We start from the raw sequence: 24,877 nt of genomic DNA, 5'->3' as shown, positions 1-24,877 counted from the left end.
GGTGGATAGGTAGTGCAGTTGTCTGGTGTGGCTTACAAAGTCCACGCCAACTTCATTTTAAAAGCAAAATCTTTCCCCGTGTTTAAGTATCTGCTAAACTTCTATACTTAAAAAAAAAAAAATATATCCCTTACGTGGATTTCACTAGTGAAATGCACCGACACCCATTCCACCCCTCGGCCTTCTCTTGCCCGCACACACAGACGCACACGCAGAGCAGCTGTCACATTCTGGTTTGGTACTTAAGATGTTTTCTTCAATACTGAGAGGGAAAAATACACGAGCACAGTCAGCCCCAGCTAAATAGCAACACTTCCCAAAATCAAAGCTCCTTGGAGCTGGAAGACTAAGTGGGTAAAAATTATCCACCAGGAGAAAAAAAAATAATAAAAAACCTAAAAGTTATATAATATATATTTATATATCTCAGACTGCTCATACCTTGGCTGTATTAACCGCAAAACACACGCGCTGCTTCTGCTTCCTCCTCTCGGACTGTGGAGCCGATCACAAAACGGGTGGACGTGCCCCCTCCTCCCCACCCCAAGCGCACGCTGCACGGTGCCTTTCAGACCAGGACAGGGCTGCGGGTGAGCGAGCGTCTTCCTCCAGTAAGAACAAAGACATCGTTTTTATTTACAAAAAAAGGAGAAAAAAGTTTCCACACAAAAGCACTACAATGATAACTCCCTTTGGTAAAAAGTGTAATAAATGTCTTCATAGGTCTGTCTGTCGGTACTAATTCTCAAGCCACCTGGTACTATGGTACACAAGAAGCTAGTACAATTATGCTAGCACATCAAGCATACTTCCTTTAATAAAAAAAAAAAAAAAAGAAAAAAAAAAAACAAAAATTGACAATTTGTACATTTATTTACAAAAAAGGAGGGGAACATGTTAAAATTGTGTTGTTCTCTGTTGTGTGTGTGTACGTACATGTGTGTGAAAAGCTGGTGCATGGCACTAGGAGAGACTAGTAAACAAGCAGGTACAAAAAACAGTTCCACTGGCACTAGAAAGGACAGACCGATCTGCACTGGTTGAGTCCAGCATGGGAGGGAGGAGAGCCAAGTGAGAGGGACCGAGGGGCTGCTCCGCGAGGCCGGAGTGCCCGGCGACCCCCTGCGGGAGCCCAGCCTGCTTGCCGCAGTGTGGCAGAGGAGAATCCAGTCCGCGACAGGCACCTCTGGGCTTCGGGACACATCCGGGCAAGGAAATCTGAAGACCACCGAGGCATCGGGGTGGTGGAGAGCCTCCTCCAGTTCTCTTCCCTCGCCGCTCAGGCCGCCGGGGAGTTAAGCCCCAACACTGCTGGTGCGTACGAGCTCGTTGTGTCTCTCTGGGACCGCTCAGCTCAGAGGAGGGTCCGTCCCTCCGGGGCGCATGCTGAAGTCAAGGGGCCGGCGGCCAGGGGTCCCAGCAGGCGCTGGTGGAGAGCCACGTTCCTACAGAGAAATCCCGCTGGTGACAGCTTGTACCAGCCACGCACTAGTCAAGTGGCCATGTTACGGAGATACACAGTGAGGGGAGAAAGGCATCTTCCTCGTTTCCTTGATGCGCACGCACACACACACATCTCCCGGGAGCTTCCCTGGCCCAGGGCATTTACGGTGTCTTGAATATCGTGCCGTATTTGACACGGTACTTGTTAATGCTCACAAAGTGCAGAGTCTCTGTGTCACAGGAGGTGGTGCAGGGCACCAAGCCCTCCAACCCTTCGCCCATGAGCCACTTGCTCGTCTCGGCTGCCATCTCGCGGGTGACGTGCTCCTTGGTCCATTTGTCCACCCAGGCCTGGAACCGCTGGTGCAGCCGCTTGCTCACTCGTTCGTGGGACTGCAGAAACAGAAGAGGTGTTACGAGGAGGCGGCTCCAGCCCTCGGGCTGCAGCACAACACGGCTCTCGGCAGAGGAACCAGGCTGCGAGTCAACACAACCGCGGGGCGCAGCGCCCCAGGGAGTTGGGAACGCAGATGCTGACCCTTGCTAATGGCAGGGGAAGGTGAAGATGCTGCCCCCGTCGCCCCCCCACCAGCGAGCACACAAGCAGAGGCTGGGATAAGCAGAGGCCTGCATGCACGGGGCCAGCTCAAGAGGCATCGTACGTGCTGGCAACACGATTGCTACAGAAAATGAACAGTTGAGAGGCGCTGGCTTAACAAAAGCAGCACGATAGGAAGAAGCACGCACGTTCTTGAGGCAGAGCATCTGTTTAGGGAATGTCAAATCCAGGACAGATGGTTTAAAACCATGGCTTAAAAACTGTGACTACAATCGTAATTTAAACCAGTAAATATAATTAAACCCTCAAGATTAAAACTGATGTATTTTATTATTTTCCTTCTCCTCCCAAAGGACTGCCCCTCTCTGAGTGTTAACCATTAAGGCCAACAAGCTTGTAGCTGACATGTAGCTTCTATGGCTCCTTCAGGAGTCTTCTGGGAGGCTTTGCTTCATGTCACACTCTTAAAAGTTCATTAATTTGCCTCATGTTGGGATTCTCTGTGGGGGCACATAGCATCTTGTTTGAGAGGTAACTATTCAAACTTTGGGCAGATTGAATTGGATAAATAAAAATCCTCAAAAGTGGTATTCCAAAGACTGCTGAAACAGAACTCTTATCTGATGTGGGTACAAATTGACCAAAATTACAACTAATTAAATAAAACCATTACTTCTATTACATCAGCAAGAAGCAGATGAGAGTAGCTGGGCTGTAAGTCTAAATCAATGACAAACTGAGCTGTGGAGGGATGATTTACCGGGCAGGAAGCAGTGCACACCTCTCCCACTCCCTCATCTCCCAGGGAATTTTCTCAGTGGTCAGTAGTTTGCTCAGAAAAACAAATTAATAAACTGAAAACAAGCGTCCGTGGCTACAGAAGAGACTACTGCTGACAGAGCCTCTCAGGCACCTCTGCTTCTGGCTGCTTAAGCCAGCAACTTTTGCCGGGATCTGGCATTTTTTGCTTTCTTTGACATTCTAAGCAAAGGGATTCTGCTTAACATTTTGTTTTCCACAGATTATAATGAAATTAGAGTGAAGTACTCTAAACTCCAAGACTAAATAGCCATGCTGGAACTGGAGCTTGCTGCTAAAGCTCCCCATTTTTCTCCTTTGGGCAGGAATATTCCCGTGGGATGAGAAAAGCGTCAGGGAATTCTGAGCACCAAATCACTTTTCTCCACCCAAATCATTCCTTGGGACCGGGACTTTGAAGCCCTGGAAGGTCACCCCTGGGGATTTCCTGCAGCCGGGACCTCCCTGCGCCCATCCCTGCCACAAAAGCAGCGCTGTGGAGCTGCTGCCGTGTGTTTGCGGGGCTCTGCCGTGCGGAGCGACCTGAGGACTCCCGCTCCCAGTGACTGTGGGGACAGGAAACACCGAGGGTTGGTGCCCAGGGGGATTCACTGGGGCAGAAAGCATTTGATGCTCTGCACCCTGATTGATTCCTCTCTGGGGAAGCCCTGGAAGAGCACACACTCTCAGAAGCCACCACCGTAGCATGCAGAGGACACGGGTCTTCCCTAAAGCAGGGGGACCACCACCCAGGGAAAACGCCTCCTGGAAGAAATTTGAGAGCTACGAGTCGAAACCACTGCCCTACCGTAACAAAACTCCCTGGAGAAAAGGGAGGAGAGGTGAGAGGATGGTGAGAGCAAAAGGCAGAAGAAAAGATTACATAGGAACATTCAGAAGATCTTTAGTGTCTCAGGAGGACGTAATAGCACACCATCCTCTGGGCAGCACAAAGATCGCTGAATGTTTCCGGCTGGGACCCCGAGGGCATTTCATCTGACTCTCCCGACCTGACTTTGGGAGCAAGAGGTACCGGGAAACACCAGCTGCCCGCCCCAGTTCTTCCGCTCCCTCCTACCTGCTGAGCTCGCAGCAGAGCGGTCCTCCTGTACATGTAATCCTCCGATTTGATCACGTACACCATCTTATAGGAGTTCAGTTTGAATTTACACTCCAGCTTGTCCAAGCTCTCCACGTTCTCCATGGACTTCTTACTGTTTCCCTCCTTCCCTTCCTTCTCCTGCTGCTCCCGACCACGCTGACACTTACGGATCCGCCTCAGATTCCTGCAAACCAGAGAACCCCTCTTGGAATTAGTGCTCACCCTCCAGCGCTGCTAAGGCCAGAGGGAGCTGGTGGATCTGTGCTGTCCCCTCGAGAACCTGAGCTCGGATTAAGTTCCTTCAGGCTCAGACCCCTACGACAGGTCACTAGGTTTCTCCCTTGCTGAAGCCACGGCTACGGCGCGCTCAGCTCCCTGCTCACAAAAAGCCCTGACGTGGCACCTGCTGGTTTTAGCTGGAGGGTTCCCAGGAGCCGAGGCAGGGCTGCCAACAAGCAGGCTGGCAAGTCCCCAGCCCTCTCTGCCGCCCGTGGCCCATGCCATCTCTCAGTCACTGGAGAGCAGGAGCCTGGGGTGGACCCACAGGCTTTTAGGACGAGCAGCAGCACGGTGCCTCTGCGCCGCGCTGCCGGGGTCACGGCTGCTGTAGGGGCATTAAAAGAGGCGAGACCGCACGGCTGGCACCACGAGAGCGCAACGCTCTGCTTTTCATGGCCAGACACACAGCAGGCAGGGCTCTCGGCCACTCACCTCGGCAGGAAGACGGGTTTCTGGGCCAGGTGCTCCCGGAGCTCGGGGGAGGTAGAATCGGAGTTGACGTACCGCTCCACGTAGTCCGACCAGCGCTGGAAGCGAGCACACAACAACGTCAGCCATGGCTTGCCCACCAGACAACGTGGGGTGGTTGAGGAGGGTAAGGAAGCTACATGGACAAACATCTTGGGAGGTTCCTTGTATGTCAATCCCCCAAAGGCAGGAATAACACTTCTCTCTATGGTTTTAAGGCTCCTCAAATATAAAGCAAGCCAAGAGGGATTTGCCTGCTCACACCAGTGAAAGCTTTACAGCGTTTCACTGACTTTTCTATCTTCTGCCAGAAGACCACAACAAGTCAGCTGGACACCCTTGTCCGGCACACCTCTGACTGCTCTCACCTCTGCTTCTACTGGGTCATCCGAGTTCTCCTCTTCTGTGTCCAGCAGCTCAATGGTTAACTGAACTTGGCCTCTGCTCTGAATGAACATCAGCTGCAAAGCAAAAGGCAGAAGGGATTCAGGAGGAGGTTTCAAACGGGGAAAAAAAAATCCTCCACTTCTCACTGGGGCAAAGGAAGAATTAAGCAAGTTTGCATATTGTAAGGAAAAAGCTGCGCTTCCTGCGTTGCTGATATAGCAAGGGAAAACACTGGCAAATTGCACAGCCTTTGAGGAACATGATTAAAGCTTTGGGAAAAATCTTTTGGGGTTGATTTTGCAGGGGCATGGGTCCTTCTTGAGCCCCCAGGTTAATTCTGGGGGCAAGGGAAGAGAGATTATACACACAGGCTTTTCTCCCAAGGACTTTACTAGCTCAAAAAGGGCCTGACCACTTCCTGCATCTTGGGTGAAGCAGGATGGATTTGATTAGCACCGTGCACCAGCTTTATTCAGCAACGCACAGAGTCAGCAATGATTTAATGCCCAGTCAGTCCTAGCAGACCGTTCCCCAGTCTGCAAAAGTTGAGACAAGACAAATGGAAGGTCTGAGCTAACAAATTAAAATTGGTGACAGCAAATCAGCCAGCACGATACAATCTGAAGATGCTGTGAAGCACACGGGGCATTCACTGCTGGTCCCACAAACGTGTTCCTTCTCCAAGGCCCATTTCTGAGGGGCCCTCGCCAAAGCATTAACACCCCCCCTGTGCCATTCCACTCTGCCTGCCTGGACTGATGCGGGTTCTGCCACAGACCAGCAGTAAGATCAGCTGTAAGCACACTGGAAATGTCACCAAAGAGCTGCTTCTGGGCACCCAAAGCTTAGGAACATACCACCAAAACGTTCATTTCAAGTTTCAGAGCTACAGAAAGCCTAGGAGACTTTTGTGCTTAGACAATGCCGGTCCTTTGAAAAGGACCGGCACCTTCTTACAGAGCATCCCCTCCCCTGCTTGCTGCCTTTACACCGAGGTTCGCAGCCCAGCCTTACCTTGAAGCAGTTCTCCTCCGACATGAGCTGCTCAGCTTTGCGCTGGTAGGTGGCCTCCAGAAGGGTACGAGAGGACTGCGAGGCGAGAAGGCCTCCCGTGGCTCCGTTGCTGTTCTCCGACAGGTAGAGGTCTGTGACCTGCACACAGATCTCGTCGCTCACTATGTGCTGGAGCTGCAAAAAGGAAGAACACGGGGAAGGTGTTCGTGAGCGAAAAAAAGCCAAAAAAGAAGAAATAGCCTTTGTGGTTGGGGCCTCCTTTTGCAAAAGGTATTTCTCTTTGCCTAAGGCACTCGGGAGAACTTGCTGTAACACGCAGAACCCGGTTGACCTATCAAAACCCCAAGCACAGAAGCCAGCCACAAGAGTGAGAAAGCCTCTAAAACCCCCTGGTGTAAGTGGCACCCAGCGGATTTTGACTTTAAAGAAAAGCAGCATGCACGGCTGAGCGTACATCTTTATTTGCCTGCGTTATGGGTTTTAAAAATAAAAGCTACCGTGGATAAGGAGGTACTTGCTCACTGGAGTCTGCTGCATGCCCATCAGCACAGAATAGAAAGAAACAAAGACAAAACCACGTGTTTCAGCCCTTGAATTAAAAATATAGGGGGAAAAAAGGCTGAAAACGCGTGAGTTTAAGGCTACATTTTAGTAACTTCTTCCAGTTGCAGATGATCTCTGTGGCAACGTAAAAACACCACCACTATCTTTAAAAAACAAACACGTGGCTGGCAAATTGTAACTGCTCAGTGGAAAAAGCTATGGGCAGGGAACAGCGATCAGCAGCGGGGTGGAAAGGACTGGTGCCCCGTGGGGCTGTCCACAGCAAGGGTTTGCTTCTGCCTCCGAGGAGAGGGGTGAGAGATTTACGATGGAATCCTTATTTTGTACAAGTTTAAAACATGATGTCGCTCAACTGTCTTTTCAATTCAGGGAATCTCTGGGCTGAAATAAAGAACTTCTGAAAAGCTGCTCTATTCTCCTGGAAGAGTAAAGGCCTCTCAGCAATTCCACGTCCAGCCTCTTGCATCTGGTTTTGTTCTTTCCACTACAAAAGGGCACACCAAGAATTTTTCCCTTGGTCGCACATTCTTCCTATATGCCCAACAAAAGGACTGGAGTTTATTCACCAGACTGAGCTACTCAAACAGCCAGATAAAAGAGACAAAGCTTTTTAGAAGAGGCATGCACTGCTCCTACAACATTGAAAAAAAAATATTTAAATGCTATTTAATTCTTTTTCAAAGTTAAAGCACCATTAGCTCAGGAAACACTTTGAAGTTGAATACTGATATCCCTAAAGCTCCTGGAAAACAAAGGGAGAACTCCACATGCACACAAAAGCTCGTCTCAATGATTTAAATACACCTTTCATCACCTCTCCTTACATCAGCCTCTGAGCTGGGTTAAAAAATATCCACAGTTCTGCTGCTTACTCGTGACCTGCTGGTTTCAGGCAAGCGACACCACACACACACACATGCGCGCCTCAGGAAGCCCCCAGCCTCTTTTCCCCAGCTGCCCCCCAGCCTTCGCGGGCAGTCACCTGTCGAACGATGCTCTGAATCAGCTTGTCCATGGTGAAGGCGATGTAGGCGTGAATGGTGAACATCTCGCGCAGGGAGTCCTCGTACTGCGACGAGTCCATGTTCCCGTCCAGCAGATTGCGCACCATGTCCAGGAAGGCCGGGTAGTAATCCTCCACGTCGATGTCCACTGCACCGAGAGAGAGCAGGGCATGAGCACACGGCCCCCAGGAAGGGTCCTTCCCACGAACAGCCCTGCTTATAGGAGCAAATGGGCCGAGGGCTGTGGTCCTCAGACTGCTCTACCCTCTTCAGCTGGAGAGTTGCTGGAATTTCCCTTCACAGACAGCTTTTAATCAGGGAACTCAAGGGTGTTTAAGATACACCGGTGTAAAATGAAAGCTGGTATGAAAGTGCTGCTGCATATTACTGTTCTGCTACGAATCCCACCTGCCCCACACCTTCCCTTCTCCTCCCTCAACTCCCTGCTGCCCCATGACAGCAGAAATGAGATGTCTTCAAGCATCACCACTGCCCGAAGACATCAAGCAAGCATTGCCAACAGGCTACAAAGAGAAGCCAACCCCAGCGTCACACCCCAGGTCACTCACTGGGCTCCTTCAGCCGCAGCTGGATGGCAGGGCTGTCGCTCTTGTCTCGCTTTATGCCCAGCACTTCCCTCTCCCACTCCCTTTCCCGCGTCTCCTCTTCGATCTGCCGCTCGGCCTGGGTGCAGATCCTCAGCAGCCGCAAGCACAGGATCTGATGCAGCCGCATGAAAATGTACCAGTTGCTGTTCACGTAGAAGAGGTTGTAGACCTCATCCATGCCCCGCAGCTTCTGGGCCGTTGTGTTGTTGAACATCAGCTTGGTTTTGGGAGGGCTGCCCCCAACACCGTTGTGCTTTTTCGCAGCTCCAGTAGCTTCGTCCACATCCATTTCTTCCTCTTCTTCCTCTTCCACATCAGAGAGTTCACCTCGCTGAGCGAACAGCAGGTCTGGAATGAAGTGGTACATAATCTGCTTGATTTTGTACTTGTCCTCTTTCTGGATTCCTGTCTGCCGCTTCACGTGGTGGATGATGAGTGAGGCGGCGTCTTCCAGGATCTGCTTGTCTTCGTAGGCTAACGATAGGTGCGGGCCTGTGGGTACGCCGGCGTTGTCTTCCGAAGCCTGCTCTTGCCTCTACAAATGAGAAGCACCGGGCACAGTTAGTCCCACAAAGCTCTCAGAGAGCTCTCCCAGCACTGCTGCACTCCCTTGGAAGAGAGGAAGCGACCAGACCTGCCGCCCACCAGGTTCTTTGCAACAGATGCCACAAGTTCGCAAACATTTCTCCTGTTTACGCACATTTCCCATCTAGTTTCTGTCCAGAACCAGAGTCCACCTGCTGCCGACAGCACAACAACCCCCCCCAAACACAAACATCTCCACGTATCCAAACACAGAGAGCGCAGCCCCCTTCCAGGTGAAAGGCACAACGACCATATAAGCTTGAGGGAAGGAAACTATTGGTGACATTCTTACCTCATCATAAATGCTTTCAATCTCATTGAGGAGACTCTTTGATCTCAGGACCTTGGTATCATTCTGCTTGAAGTTGATGCCCTGGTGGTCCAAAGATTTCAGGTAATATTTCTCGTTCTGCTCCCGCCAGACTTTATTAAACCCTCGCTGGGCTTCTCGCCACTCTTCCTCTTTCATCTTTAACCTTGAATCAAGAAAACAAGGGTATGATAAGAGACATAAAGGTCCCACTCTGAGCACATAGAGGAAACCTAAGCCCTAGGAAACGTGCATAAATGTAGAACTCCTTTCTGTGGGATGGTTTTCAGGAGTACACTACACATGCTCTTCTGAATAAACCCTTTGCACACCTGAGCTTCCTGGGAACAGACTCCAATACCTCCACTCAGTATCTCAGGCAAAGCACCCGGTGCAGCCAGCTGTCCTACACCGCTGGGGTGGCATGAGACCTGTCCCCAAGAAGAACGTCCTCGTGGCAGGGCAGGCAAACTGTGACCTTGCAGGCACCAGCAGCAAGGCAGCTTCCCTCAGCCGTCAGAGCCCTGAGACGCAGCAGCCAGTCCCCCAGAGACGGTAAGCATCTGGGGAAGATGATCTCCTTTTAACTGGTTTTACAGTTGCTGTGTTCTCAGGGAGCACTTTGCTGTTTACACGCTAAGAGGGCAAGCAGAACACGCTACTTTATTAGACATGTACACAGCCATCTGCTTACACACTTCCTCACACGTCCCCAAGGAGCTGCAGCATCCACTCCCTTCTCGTGACCAGGGGGTTGACAACAGAAAACCAACAGGGAATCTGAGCACGGTACAGGCACCGCAATCTGAGCCCAGGGTCACGTGCAGCAGCGGGATTTGGAAAGGGATCGGATTTAGCTGTGAACAATACGCACAGCACAGAGAGCTTCCTCACCTTACCCGTGGCACTGATGCTGCTGCGCACAGGTTGGGGAGGAAACAAGGTTTAAGGGGAGAGGAGCAAAGCTGAGCTGGTGACATTTGTGTTTCAGGAGGTTACTTCCCTGTTTCTGGGTGATAGTTGTGACATATAGCAACCGATCAGAACGTAAAATGCATTTCTCAGGTCCCATCGTTGCGCAGGTTAAACCCGTTAGGAGCAGAAATTAGCTACGTTTAGCTCTGGATCATCTATTGTGCATTAATTACCCTGTGGTAATTACCCCCCCCGAAGGGCTGTGTCAGAGCAGTACCTTTTCAGCACGATGGGAACAGCAACAGAGGGGTTCTTCCGAAGCCCATCGATGATGTCGGCTGCTTTGTCAGCATATATCCTCTGGAGAGCCTTGCGGTGGATCACCTCCGAGGTGCCGCCCAGGGTGTTGTCCAGTCGGAACTTGGCCTGCTCCTCGGCAGACAAGCGTGAGAGTTTCTTCTGGATTGCCTCAAGGACGCGAATCGTTGCCAGGTTGGTCTCCAAGACAACATCCAGCTGAAGGGAACGGTGTGTTAGGCAGAGGTGAGAAGATAAAACGTGATACTTTACAGAGAGCAACGTGGAAGGGGCACAAAATGAGAGGCCACGCGTGTTTAACGAGGTGTACTCGGGCTGTCGTTTCCACATTTGGCTGTGCTAAAATAATCCAAATGTACTTTATCTGCTACCTCGATAATACTGCATCAGAATAAAAAGGTTACCAGAACGATACTATTAGGGAATTACATTTTCCATAAGGGAACAGAACACAATTGACAGTTCCTCTACAAAAGGACGTGACAAATGTGAGCACATCCAGGTAATTGCCAAGCTAACTCCCGTTTCCAGGCAGGATGTCAATCACTTAACATCCTGAACGGATCGCTTTTCAGATTATTACAGGGGAAAGCATCTTCTTGTGCTTTACGTGGGCAGTAAGGACAAAAAAAAGATGCATTGATTATACACCAGCCATCGAACCATTTCATCTGGAGCAATAGGAACAGAGCTCGGTGCAAAGAGCGAGGGGCAGGGACAGCTTGGAGTGAGATGGGGGTGCTCAGCTGCTGCCTCTTGCTTTAGGAGAGCACATGAGCTTTTATGCAGAAAACGGGTGACAAAATAAAAACAGATCATACCAGGCAGCATTGAGGATGTGAATGTATCAAGATCATTAACAGTTCACTGAGCCCCGAGGTTCCCAAGGCAGGGATGAGGGAAAACCGCCTTACCTCAAAGCGCTCATCCTCACACCTGTAGATGTGCTCTTCGTATTGTGTCTTCTTGGAGCTCACAAACGTGGAGTCTTCAGACCAGGAAGGGAAGGAAACCCAGGTGTCATTCAAAACCTTCAAGGAAGAGAGGGAAAGGCAAACGTCAGGCAGGCTTCTGAGTGGTGGCACAGGACTGCAAGATGTTCGGCTGCTCATGGAGATCTAAACTTGTCTCCCTTGCACAGCCCAGCATACACAGGGCAACCCCAAACAGCCAGGGCTGAAACGTCGCTGCCGTCTGGAAAATTCATCAGGTGGAGCTGCGAGAAAAAACTGGTGAGGGAGGAAAAAAAGCGAGGTGAAAGGAGCTTTTCCGTTACTTCGTGTGAGCCAGCTGGCTGCGGCTCACTCGTCACACATCTGATTCATCACCGACAGCACTGGGTGGTCATCACGTTAAGCAGGACTGTTAGGATACAGTTTCTACCTCCAACGAAGACTAATTAGGAATATAAATCCATACCCCAGCAACACTTTTCCTGACAAAGATGCTGAGCACCTGCAGTTTTCACTGCCTCCAAAGCAGGAACAGAACATTCAAAAGAAGCCTCCGAGAGGCCAAAGGCAACGAAAGGAGGATTTTGGCAGGCAACCTTCAAAGTCAAGCCCAATTTTCATAAACCCGAAGCCTGCAGAACTGAGTCATTAGATTCTCACAGAAAGAAGAGTTTGTAACTGCATCACACACAAGACACTTCTGGGAGACAAGTCAGGACTTAGATGAAAACCTCACAATTATTTCTTGCCTGGGTTGTGTTCACCAACCATCCTGCCACCATTTCAACCAACCACGTACCCCTGCTGAGTGCTTGATTTGGTCCCCTGCACTCGCTCGCCCACCCCAGAACTGCCTTTGACACCAGTGAAGGACCGGGACCAGCCAGCACCATTCCCACTTCGACCTCAGGCTCATCCCAACACCTGGCAGGGCTCCACGAGTGCATCTGATGAGGCCAGCTTTGCCTCCTGACCTGCAGGGAGCCCATTTCCTGCAGCAGCACCCCTTTCCTCAACACAGGTCCTCCTAGCATTTCAGGGGGAAAGAAAGAGGCACGTGAGGGATATGCAGAACCTGTCTGCAGAAAACGTGACTTTCTTTTAGGTTGGACTAGAGACAACTCCGAAAGCAGGCGAAACAGGAACTTGGTTAGAAGGGCAGCTATGTTCTTAATTTACATACTGCTTTGTAAAAGATCCCTGAGATCACATGAAGACAATACAGAAAACTTGTTCTGACATCTCCTTTCCTAAGGTAGTAATCTGAATGTTCTTCTCACACGCGTACTACATAAAACATGGTACACATCTAATGCCCCCGTATTTTATTTCAGTATTTAAACCCCACAAACATTTTTTCCAGCTGCTCCCCAGTGCTTCGTGCAACTCTTTCAAAGCACAGCTGGAGAAGAGCAGAGGGCATCAGAGCTAAATGGGCATCGCAGCTCACTGCCAGCTGTGGGCACAACCCATTCCTAGACTGAAGCCTCACCTTGTGTAATTGCTTCTGGATACAATCCACACGTTTGCAAGAAAGCAGAGTGCTCCCTCGCCACCAGGAGCACCTCAGGGTGCACTCACCCCGGGCCCCAACACGTTTTGAAGAGCTCGAGCCAGGACAGTGTGCCCGAGCATGCGCGAGAGGCAGCCAGCACGATGCACGGATGCGCCCTTAAATCCCCCAAACCCTCCCAAGTGCCAGGATACAAAGCAAATTCCCCCCATCCTGGCCTTCAGGTCCCCTCAGCCTCTCTCCATCCCTCCGAGGAGGCTGGGAACAGCCTTCCTCTGCCCCGTGTTCCCCATCTGAGCACACCTTACCTCTTTACACAGCGGCGTCCGCCCCGTGCACTTGGGTTGCTGGTAGCTCTTGGGCAAGGCGCGGTAGCTGGAGCCCAGTCTTTTGCAGGAGGCATAGTCTATCTCCATGGCAATCCCCTCAGTGGCCCGTTCCTTCGGATACGTCTCCATGTGAACAGATTCCTTATACCCCAAAAAGTTTTTGAACCAAGTGAACAACTCTGGGAATTTCCTAAAAATATAATGAATGAAGTGAAAAAGCAGCAGAGCAGAGATCAGGCAGCGCTGAGCTGCAATGCTGAGGCTACAACTGCTTGCTACGGACACACAGCACCGAGGAAGCCCCTCTGATCTATCAGCCTGCTGCGAGAGGACCCTCTCCCTTCGATCTCACTCCCACGGAGCCTGACAAAATGGGAACCGAGTACCTGTCTGCTGATCGGGTTGTGGGCTGCACCTGGGCCAACCAAAATACCTCAGCAGCAAACCCAAGCCCAGGTCCCTAGGTGTCTGCCAGCCTTCCTAACCTTAAAACAGAGCTTTACTTCCCAAGTTGGAAAGCAGCAAGAAAAAAAAGAAAGGTGTTTTCTGAACTTATTAGCCTCAAATAGAGCACCTGTTCAGCTCTGCTTATCTCGCACACAGCTCCAGCAATAGGAGAAGCTGAACCTGTTACTGAAGCTAATTGAATCACCGCTCATTTACTGCTTCCTCGTTACGTGACAGCTGCTAACATCCGACTGGAAGAAGAGAATTGCATTACTCCATTCCCAGCGCAGACATTCATCCTTACAGCTGGGAGCACAGATGGCGGATGGGAGAAAAGCGGATTTTTTTGGTTGGATACTTCACCTTTCCTAGCCAGAACCAGCATCCCCCGATACCTAATTCCAGGAGGAGTGCAAGCTCCTCGGGGCCGCTTCTTTGTGCGGCAGCCAGCGTAACGGGGTCCCAGACCCCATGTACATTGCTATCGCCTTCTCCCGCAGAACCGGGAGCTCAATTCACAGCAAAAAGAAGCATTTATCTTGCTGCCTGAAATTGACGTGAGGGTAATTATTACAGGGGTTTTAGGTGATTAATACTGAGTTGTTCTGTGCAGCACGGGCACTTGTGGAAGTTATAATTTCTATTTAAACTGTAGTATTGATTATCAGTTTTGGCTTCAGGACAGAACTCGGCTGCCTTTTGCTTTTTTGTAATTTTAATGGGTTTGTATGAGCACTTTTTTTAGGGGGCATTTCCTATGTAATTAGACCGTCGATTTTTTTCTCGAGTGAAATAATCCATGATTCTACAGCAAGCCACTGCAGCAACATGCTGCTGAGTAACTCTGTTCGCCCTTCTGAAAAAGGCAAAGACAAAAAGCAGGACCAGCTCTGCTCCTGAACACTGCTTGCCATTGCTGGCAATCTCCAGAAAACTCTCCCACCTCTTCTTTGCATAAGGAAGGGAAGAGGGAGCGTGAAGTCAGAAGGAAAACCAAAGCAGGACACTTATTGTTCTGCTCTAATAAAGGAAAAGTCTGAAAATGTAAAGCATGCGGCACCTGCACAGAATGAACCATCGAGGGGCTTCCAGGAGCTACCAGCATCTTCCTGCCCCCACAGCAGCGCATGGCACCTGACAGGGACATTCCCGGCGCTCAGGCTGGGCTGGAGGAAACAGGAGATCTCGGCTGCACAGCAGCAACTCGTGTAGTCGCTCCGTGGGCAGGCAATTTAAGCCGTGGCAGGCTACACAGATAAAAGTCGAGCCAACCAACGGCGGAGGAAGTGGGCAGCGAGGGGGGCTTCATTCACCCTGGAGAGCTCAAGAAACCGCTGCCTGGCTCCCCCTGTGCCACACAACCACAAAGGTTCAGCATTTCTTTCTTGGCTCCGCAACAGGAACAGACTGATGGGATCAAACTTCTCTCAAGGAAGAAGCAGGCTCCACTTACCCCAGAAAGGGAGACACGAGCTGCACCAGCTCTGCCCGGGAGATCACCTCCTGGTTGAAAATCACCAGGCAGCGGAGGAAGTTTTCGTATGCTTCCGTGCTGCGCAGAGCTTTGCGGACCTGGGGGAAAGAAGAGGAAAAGCGGTTGCTCTCGAGGCAAGATCAAGTTGTCTAGCACTGTCCGGGAGACCTGGATTCAATGCTGTGCTGTCCACCTACGAAGGGGGATTGCACACACAATGAGAATGCAGAACTCTTGGAGCTTGCCTAGCTCCACGGAGCCAGAGGAGCAAAGCAAGCCATCTCCTTGCAGGGTATGCCTTGCAACACCAGCACCCTACACGCAGGAGCATTACCTTGATGAAGGGAGTTGTAAGCGAAGAATGAAACCCCAACAGCTGGATTATCACAGGTTATCACAGCTAAGCCAGGTTCTGTAACCCTCAGCTCTTCAGCTCGAGAAAACCCAGTGATTAATTCCGACACCATTACCTTTCCCATGAGAACAGTTAGCATCCACGCATCAAACAGATCCATCATCATTAAGGGATTCGTCATTACAGCTACAACTCTACGGCAGGGATTTCTGCATTTACTCATGTTAACACCTACACATCCTCCGAGCAATAGAGTGGTTCTCAGTCACCGTTAGCTGGTCTACAGCGCGCTGCAGAACGTAGCACGCCATCAGGGAGCAAGCGAGGCTTTCATCCACACATGAAAATTACTTAAAAGGCTTGTTTGCTTTCACTACACGCTCCCTTCTGAGCCATAAAGAAATGTATGGACATCTTAGGGAAAACACCAAGGTGCTACTTGGAAACATCCCACACATTCTTCTTGTGCATGGTAAACCAGCAACAGGTGACAATGGTGCAATGCATTAGATGCATCTCCCAGGGGAAAAAAAAAGGGGGGGGGGGGGAGGGAAGTAACGTTGACATGAATCAGCTGCGTTGTAAGCTGAGCTCCCACCCTGCAGGCATCTGGCTGTGGAGGAGCATGGCAAACAGCGCTACCACAGCAGGATACACAAGGCACATCATCGGCTGTGTGAGGATTTCAGAAAGGTGAAAACACTTCATAAAGTGTGTTACAGAAAGGATTCACATTCCTGCAAATTTCCAGGAGCATTGGCAGGCATAGCCCCCAGCCAGGCCTTCCTCCCAAAGAGCATCAGCAGCAGGTGAAGAGCTGGAGAATGACCTCTGGGGAAGAAGACTGACATTTGTGTAGGGAATCAGAGTGGTTTGGGTCAGAAGGGACCTTAGAGGTCACCTAATTCCAGCCCCCCTGCAGGTCTGACTTAGCTCAGGTCATCTGAGGTCAACCTGACCGATGTTATCATTGCGGTGTGTAGATCACAAACTTCACTGTGATAAAACTCAGGATGTGTACACACGAGGAACATAAATCAGTGACACGAGATTGCAGTCTCCGAATCTCACCTTCTCAAAGAACAGAGATTCTGTCCCCACACCATGCTTGCTGGCTTCTGCCAAAGACTGGTCTTTTAAACCAAGCAGCTTCGGCTTCTTCTGTTAAAAAAAAAAGAAAAAAGAAAAAAAAAGAAAAACAGCTGTTCAGCACAGGAAGTTGCCGTATTTGGACCATGCACCACACAAGGGGTTTCAGCCTCCTGAGCACACCGCTCGCTCACAAATAAAAAAGATGGCTTTTCCAGAAGGAAACTTGTCTGAAAGTGAGCCCCATATGTAAATACATTAATCTTTAATCAGTATCATACAATTCCCTGTATTTTTAATACGAGGTTGCATCCTTTTCTCTAACGGGCTGCTATAACCAGTGATTGATTCAATTCTCTAACTAGTTTGCAGAATTACCAAAACAGACCTGTTTGGTCTTGGTTTGGGGTTTTTTAAACCATCACTTGTTCAGTTCTTGTTATACCTCCCTAAAATCAATGTATTTCTCTTGCATTTGACTGCAAGATCCTTTGTTTTCTCCATTGCGGCATGGCACTCCACATCCTCAGGAAGGCTGAAAGCTGCCTCCAAAACACATTCTATTTTGCTGCTCTATTTGAAGAGGAGGAGAAAGGCTGAAAGGGGAAGTAAACCACTGGGTTTAAATGATACAGCTACACGGGCTAATGCTTTTCTTCACCAAGCAAGATCCACCACCTTCAAATAAAGCGTTGTCCCTAATGCAGAGCCACAAAACCACCCGGCCATCAGACTGTTCCTCTTACACTGCAAAGCCCTGCTCTCTCAAAATGTGAGTAACCTGAAAAGGGCCAACTCAGCTATGAAAATAATCACTCACCTCCGTGTTACAAGGTTTATTACAAGACAAACCAACATGATTCTGCTCTAAGTTCTGCTCTGACGAAGCTCCAGGCACACCTCTGTCCTTCCCTCAACTGATCCTCCCAGCAGCTTTAGGACCAGCACCACAAATTCACAACGAGCACGTGCTCTTACCTTCACCGGAGGGGTTGTTCCAGTTCCTGAGTGCCGTCGGATCTGACAGCCGTTCTGGTTGGGTCTTTGCTGCTTGTTGTTGAGCTGGGGCTTCTTCACGGTGCCACCGTGATCGTTTCTCACCGATTCCACCTTCTCTGCAGTTGTCTTACTTAACAGCTTAGTTAAGAAACAAAACCCACGAGAGAATTAGAGCTGAGTTACACCTAACAGGGCAAAAAAAGTACACGGGCTCCTCCTAGCTCTAGATGACCCATGTACTTTACTGCAGTTATGGCAGTCTTGGGACAACCCTTTTAGGCAAAGGAATTGCATTTATTGAACGAAAACACAGTCAATCACCCTGGCCCCACTCCCACACTCAGTAAAAGACCCCTCTAAGAACACTTCCTAGAAACAAACAAGGAAAGCACATTTTTCTGAACATTGGCTATAAGAAGAAAGTTTTCCACTAGGTCTTCCAGCTTGTCTCCGGGCACACTCACCACAGAGCTGTTGGCATCAGGCAGGAACTGCCCGAACTCTGAGAGCAGATCCTCCTGGTTTTTGAAGAGACGAGCCACCTGCGCGTACACCTCCTGCTCCGTCAGAGCAGGCGTGTAGTTGCCTCCTGCCTCCTTGGCATTCCGCTGCTCCTTCTGTCGTAGGAAAGAGGACAAGTGTCAGAGGGAAGGACGTCTCAACTACGTAAGTAGCAGAGAAAAAGCCCTCAGTGAGGCGAAGAATGAAACAGCAAGGGTCTCAGCCCCTTAAGCAAAGAGTTGTATTAAATGCTGGACCATGGACTGGAAGGACACCGATGAAGGAAGTAATTTCTTTACTTTTAGCATAATCTGAACTCATTTAGCTTGGAAAAATTCCTTATGGTCAAGTCCAGCAGAAGACCAGAATGCACAACCCAGGCACAGCTGGCTCCCCACAGCAAAGGAAGAGAAATAACCTTCCTTATACTCCAACAGGCATTGCCAAAACTCACCTGGTAGGTGTGGAGGATCTCCAGGAAGGCTTTGTAGATGTCTGGCTGTCCCTGGAACCGATTCTTGATCTTGTTGACATAGTTGATGGCGTGATTAAACTCAACGGGCTGATTGTTCTGCAGGGATGGTGTGGTTCCCAGAGAGATTGTCACTGGTGTATGAGGTTGGACCGGCGGCGAGCGTGGCGATGCATACGGTGGAATCGGGGGAGTCTGCTGGCTGGCAGGGGTATGGGCCTGCAGTTGGGATGGCTAAGAGGAAAAGGAGCCATTTCAGACAGGAGCAGATTCTTTACACTTTGAATAAAGGAACTTTTATTCCATCTATGTGCCGTATCCAGAGGAAGCAGCCACCATATAAGCGTACCTGATGCCAACAGAGATTCTGAGCCACAGCATCACGAAGACAGCAGCGGTGCAGAATTCCCTGCTGCTACATCCAGTCAAACAGTCTCTACCCATATAATGGCCCTGGAGGACTTTTGCTTCACTTCCTTTAAAGATTGTTTTTGATTTTGCCCCACCCCAAACACCTAGGTATCGCTGTAGCACTGCAAGTTATTTCACCTCTAGTTAAGAATGCTGACACGTATAAAGTAAGGCAACACCAAGGGAGTAGTGCATTTTTTCCACTATTGACACAAAGAGCACACAGGTCAGACTCAGAGTAATCACCTTGCATACCCTAACTGACACCTAACCACACTGTTTACCTACAACGGTACCTGCCTGCTAAGGAAACCTCCCTCAGGATCATTTTAAAGTTCCACCAACATCAGCTCAACATTTTCTAGGATGACGACCTAGGGAGCAAACCACGGAGCCCCCAGCAATGAGAAAGAGACTGCCAGCTCTCACTGAGCCCAGGTGCTACCTGCGTTCTTTGGAGAAAGGCCTTGAAAGCTGGTTCAGGTAAGCTAATTCTGGCATGTCTTGGCTTTTAAGTTTTCAGCTTTGCAAGTCTTTTGGCATGTTTTTGTTGGTCATTTATAAACAGGAGGTTGCAAGTCCCACCGATGTTCACCTAGAGATTATCTTCTTGCCATATTGCAAATCCTGCTGCTTGCTAACTACATATTCCACCCCCCACACTCCCCACCCCTTCTCTTCTCTTTTCCAGCCATTCGTTAGCTAATTGTACAGTTTAGAGATCAACCACTGAAACTTTGGGGATTCTTTCCCTCCCTAAGGCACTCAAATCTTTGCACATTTTGAGGCTGAAATAGGAGATTTTATCTAGACTAGGCTCCTTCGATGCCTCTTACATTATTCTATTTTGTTTTCAGTCACATAAAATACATCTGTTGGACAGCAGCATCTGGAATGCATCTACAGCACAGCGTCAGATTCCCTTTGTTATTGAAAGGTCTCAGTTTCAGGCACATAAACCAATAATTAAAGACAACATCATGGTCATCTTGCCTGAACCGTTGCCTGAACCCTTCAGCTTTGCCAACAAATCCTGCACCCATGCAAACGATGGCTGAGCTAGAATGCCCTTTCTGTTTGCTTTTGTTTTACAACAGATGTCCAGTCCGAAAACAAGACTTCACGCAAGGCACAATCTACCGCATCGCTCAGCAAGCTCTCCTAAAAACTTGATTACCCCCAACATTTGAAACCACACACAAGCTTTCACACCAAGAGCAATGTCATTATCACGGCCTCGGTTTTACAAGGGATTTCTTGGGATTTCAGTTTTTCTGAGACAATATACACAAAAGCAGGCAGTTCACCACGTGCTCAGAGCTTTAATTAAGAAGCCCTTCCTGCAAACTCAACTGCATTCTTGGGGCCTTCTTCCCAGGGCTGTTGGATCACTCCTTAGGTACTGCTCATGCATTTTACCAGATGTTCTGAGCAACTCTGCATTCCCACTGAAAGTCACGAGGCTTTTCCAAACCTTCAAGCTGCCTTATCTGCGTTATTGCCATCTCAGCTAGTACACATCTCAAAGTTTGAACAGGTGAAGCTAACCCACCAACAGAAGGACAGCACAGGCAGGGCTCAGGAATACTCGGGAAAAGCAGCGTAACGCCTCCTTTTCCGTTCCCCAGCTCCACAACAGCGTCAGCTGGAGGCAGCAGGTTCCCCACCCGTGACCACAGGCCGTACGCAGGCTCTCTCTCACCTTACTGATTTTGGCAGGCGGTGGCTGCGGCGCGGGCTGTGCTGGTGTTGGGGTTGATTGCGCTGAAGGCTGCGACTGATGCTGCGGCTGGGGCTGCGGCTGGGGCTGCAAGCCGTGAGTGGGGATCTGGTGGACCTGCCCCGGTGTCGTCACGTTCACCATATCGTTCGTCTGCACCTCGATCTTGTAACCGGGTGGCAGGAAGGTGTTGAAGCCCATGATCAAGTCTGGGTGGCCCTTGAAGAGCTGTGATACACGGCTGATCACTCCTGGAGTGTCAATGCTGAAAAAGGAGTGAGAACAAAACGTCACAATCCTCTAATGCCCTTTCGGTGGTAAACCAAACCCTCTGCATGATACTTCTCCATTAGAATTTCTATCTTATCATCTCGAAGCTATGGAACAAAGCAAATCTCATTCCTGTAAGTGTATTACCGAGCTTAAGAATGACATAAGAGTTGTTTTATTAGCCCAGACAGCATTTTGTATGAATGAGGCCTAGTCCCAAGCCTGACCATCGCTAACAGGCAGACCACCAGGCAGCCAGATGAGTCAGCTACGAAGGCCAAACATGGGAACTGCTGCTCTAAGCCAAGATTGTGTACAAATGAAGAAATGAATCTCACTTTCAGAAGTGAAAGTACTCAACTGTTCTATAGTATTAGGAGGATGTGTTACTCTGCAAATGAAAGGAGGAGGTTAGCTCCTGCTGCATACTCCCATGCCCACACACACACTTTCCAACCTGGACGGCAAAGCAGAATGCGGAGCGTTACCTTTGAGATTTGAATTCCTTCATAATATCCAAGAAGTCATTGTAGACCTGTGGCTGGCTACCAAACTGCAGCTTCACCTGGTCAAGGTAGGACAATGCATCCTCCACCTGGAGACAGAACAGACAGGTTACATTAGCAGAGATTTTATTTCACCTCCGTCGTTCTGGAAAACACGTACTTGAAAATGCAGCTGTCAGCCCTGAGCCCAGGCAGGGAATTAAGGAGCAAAAGACCACGAGGCTGGCAGGTGTATGAGCAGCCCCATTTGAACAGGAGATGCTCACTCCCTGTTCCCGGCTCACAGGACAAAACTGTACCAAAAAGAAAGGAGAATAAGGAAAAAAAAAAAAAAGAAGAAGAAACAAAGATCAGCAGAATTAGTCAGAAAAAACATACTCCAAGTTTACCATCTCACCATAACTGAAGGAACTGCTAGGATAAACAGAACTAGACTGAGTATTTTTCCTGCATTCAGATGTGGAAATTATTATGGAAGCCTAAGAATAAGCAGAAAGTCAAAATGACATACTCAGCGTAGTAGATGTCTGCCAGGTACACGCTTGTACTTTTTCCAGACATTTCAGTTCGACACAGAAGGATTTTGAAAATGGCAACTGTGGGCGGTAAATTGTTTTACACCTCCAACAGCAAGAAGTTTATGAAGCGTTCATGTACCAACATCCAATTTTCAGACACAGCCCCAGCCTGAAGTGAGAGCCCTGGGTACCCAGCAGCTCCAGCAGCCAGGCCACGTGCTCGTCAGCTGCGAGCGCTACGCACAGACCCTCCCTTCAGTCTGAAATTAAACACAGCAAGGGAAAAGAGGCAGTCACGTATGGTCCCGCTCTTGCCTCAGTGGAGGATCTGCCGTCAGTTTCACTGGGAGGGAGAACCCTGGGTTATAAAACCACTTTCAGAGGTCTCTAGGAACACAGTTCAGGGAAAGGAAAGGGCTTCTCGCCCAACAAAGTGGCGGTTTCCAGCAAACCTGGAAGAGGCTACTTGGAAGAGACGAAGAAATAGGCATCACTTCATACCCATGCCTATTGCTAGAGCCAAACCAGGGGGAACTACTTAAATGGGTTCTTTCTGGTGGAGCTTTCTCCGTTTTTCAAGGATTTTACAGCACATAATCCCCCACCAGAGCCTTCCTTCCTCCCCCGTTACTCCTACAGGAGCCACGCGGTCAGAAGAGCGCCAAACAAACATTTTGGCAATGTCACCCGCGTCTTCCCTTAACGGAGAAGCAACGCTCAGCCTCACCTTGAGCCTCTGGAACTGCTGCTGCCCCTGCACGGGCACGGCGGGCGGCGTCGGGTGAGTGTGGCTTTGCACCACCTGGCTGCCGTGCGGCTGCACCGGCGTGCTGTGGTGGTGCCCGCCGTGCACCGCCGCGATGGCCGGCCCGTGGCTGCCCGAGCTCTGCGGCACGGCCGACACCTGGGGAGACAAAAATGCCGTCAGGGAACGCACCGCCACCGGTCGTCCCAGGCTGAGATGGAAAAGTTGAGCTGAACTCCGTGCCACAGCCTGTTAGCCGTGTCTCACCAGCCTGAACGCTCCCTGGTTGTCTCATGGGTAGCACTAAGGTAAGAAAACTGCAAAAGGAGAGGGAAATGGGGTTTTCAGACAGTCAAGGTTCTGTCTTTTCCCTAAAAAAAGGAACTGCCGGCACATGCAGGGATTGGAATGAACAAATCTTTAAGAGCTGCCAGGCTCCTGCCATTTGGTTTGGGCGCTGGGAGGCAAGCTGAGGCTCTCTGGTCCCAGCAAACTCAGGGCAGTTTCAGGCCTCCTTTGAACATGAAACCAGAATTTTGAGAAAACACTAAAAAAACCTTTAAAGTAATAAAAAAAGAGCAATTACTGTGCATTTAGCACAAACAGACTTCATTTTCTATTCAAGCATCTTTTGGATGGGCTGTACTTTTTTGTTTTAACCCTTCCCATTAAACGATTTGTTTGCTGGTCCATTCAAGCCCTGTTCAGAAGGACTGCCAGCAATAACTCATCCTCTCTCCAGGCCCTGCGAGCATCTGCCTGCAGGCTCTTCGGCTTTGTGGCTGCTACTTTCTGCACAAATATCCCCTCTGCAGTAATAAGGAAGAAACTATGCGTAAAATTAGGCACTAGGCAGGGAGCACGGCCAACCAGCAGCATGAGCATGGACGATGCAACGTGCCAAAACGAGCCAGGGACGAGCAAGTCTACCCCTGGTCTGTCACTGAGGCACCTCCAGTGCATCCCTGAAGGATTTTCTCTTCCAGACGATGTTCCCTTGCTAAGGGGGCAGCAGACAGCCTCTCAGAGGGAAGAGAGCCACCTGATGATCCCAGGTTTTCTTTAACAGTTCAATTTTCCTGAAAATCTGTGATCTAAACGGCAGCCTGTTAGGGTTAAGATCACCCAAGACATCAAAGGCCTGGGACAGAGCAACAAGAAGAGGTTTAAGAACAAACCTTCTCCTTGCGAATGAAAAATGGAGTGCAAGTCCGGCGCAGACTTGCCTCTAGGATTCAGAGATCATGATCTGAATCACTGAAGACCAGTGTTCAAAATAAGCCAAATCCCACCACGTTTCAGGTCCGGAGCAATCCGAACAACCAAGCTGACGGTCTTAGTCTTAAATTTAAGTCAGAGCTGAAAACGAGAGCTTTGAGAAGCGTATCGGTCCTTCTCTAGGAAGCGGCGACTCAACCAAAACCTCGCCTCAAACCCAGAATTCTGCCGTGCAAAACCCCCGTGCCGGGCGGTCAGAGAGCAGGACGGCAGGCAGGCTGCCGAGACGCAGCTGCGCGCTGGGCACACGCACCTGGTAGCTGGGGGTTACCGAGTACTGGATCCCCGTGGCAGACTGCATGGTCTCCGAAACCGCCTCATACACCGGCGGGGCCGGGGCGAGCACGCGGTGCTGGTGCTGGAAAGCCTCGGTGCTGCTGGTGATACGTCTCTGCTGCGACGCATACACGGGTGACTCCTGCTCATCCAATCGCCGCTTCATTCTGAACTCATGCTCGGGAAGCGCTACAAAACCTGGGGAAAGCAGAGGAATTAGCGAAGGGCATCGATTAATTGCTCCCTGCCAGCACCGGGAACGCCAAGTTCACCAAGAGCGGGGCGAGTTTGGGTCTGGTCGTTTACGGCGCTGAGATCTCGGGACAGGAAAATGGAATTAAGATCCATCTTCCTGCACCGAGCGTGCAATCAGGTTTATCACAAAAACACAGCCTTCCTGACAGAAACGCAGCGCCGCTTCCAAGTTAATGACTTCTGCCTCACGTAAAGGACACGGCGTGGGAGAGTCAGGTGCGAGAGATGCTGCAAAACCGCGGGAAGGAGGGAAAAGCAGGAGCTGAAAGGCAGGAAGCCTGCTAAGGCTTCAAAACCAGAGCCCCAGAGCAAAGCTGAGCACACACACGAGAGGCGTGCAGCCCCCCCATGCCTGCTGTCCCTCCGAGAGGGGGGCTTCGGATCCCGCGGGCCACGCAGCCCAGACGCGGGG

The 24,877-nt window shown here is 50.1% G+C and overlaps 1 protein-coding gene across 1 annotated transcript; it reads right to left on the bottom strand.

The window, feature by feature from the left end:
• Nucleotides 1-612: 612 nt before the first annotated feature.
• SIN3A (SIN3 transcription regulator family member A) lies at nt 613-24,877 on the bottom strand. Its single transcript, XM_035335733.1, has 21 exons — nt 24,872-24,877; nt 24,188-24,408; nt 22,639-22,815; nt 21,376-21,482; nt 20,600-20,882; nt 18,469-18,720; nt 17,978-18,130; nt 17,493-17,651; nt 16,497-16,586; nt 15,050-15,168; nt 13,129-13,339; nt 11,269-11,385; nt 10,314-10,552; nt 9,104-9,287; nt 8,188-8,761; nt 7,597-7,766; nt 6,051-6,224; nt 5,018-5,110; nt 4,614-4,708; nt 3,879-4,086; nt 613-1,836 (listed from the first exon to the last, which is right to left on the bottom strand). Exons 2-21 carry the CDS (start codon nt 24,374-24,376, stop codon nt 1,606-1,608), a joined length of 3,825 nt encoding a protein of 1,274 aa, XP_035191624.1. The 5' UTR covers nt 24,377-24,408; nt 24,872-24,877; the 3' UTR covers nt 613-1,605.

The sequence above is a fragment of the Oxyura jamaicensis genome, chromosome 10, assembly GCF_011077185.1.
Source record: "Oxyura jamaicensis isolate SHBP4307 breed ruddy duck chromosome 10, BPBGC_Ojam_1.0, whole genome shotgun sequence".
NCBI lineage: Eukaryota > Metazoa > Chordata > Aves > Anseriformes > Anatidae > Oxyura > Oxyura jamaicensis.
The sequence above is the reverse complement of the archived record's forward strand: the minus strand, read 5'-3'. Positions and strand labels throughout refer to the sequence as shown.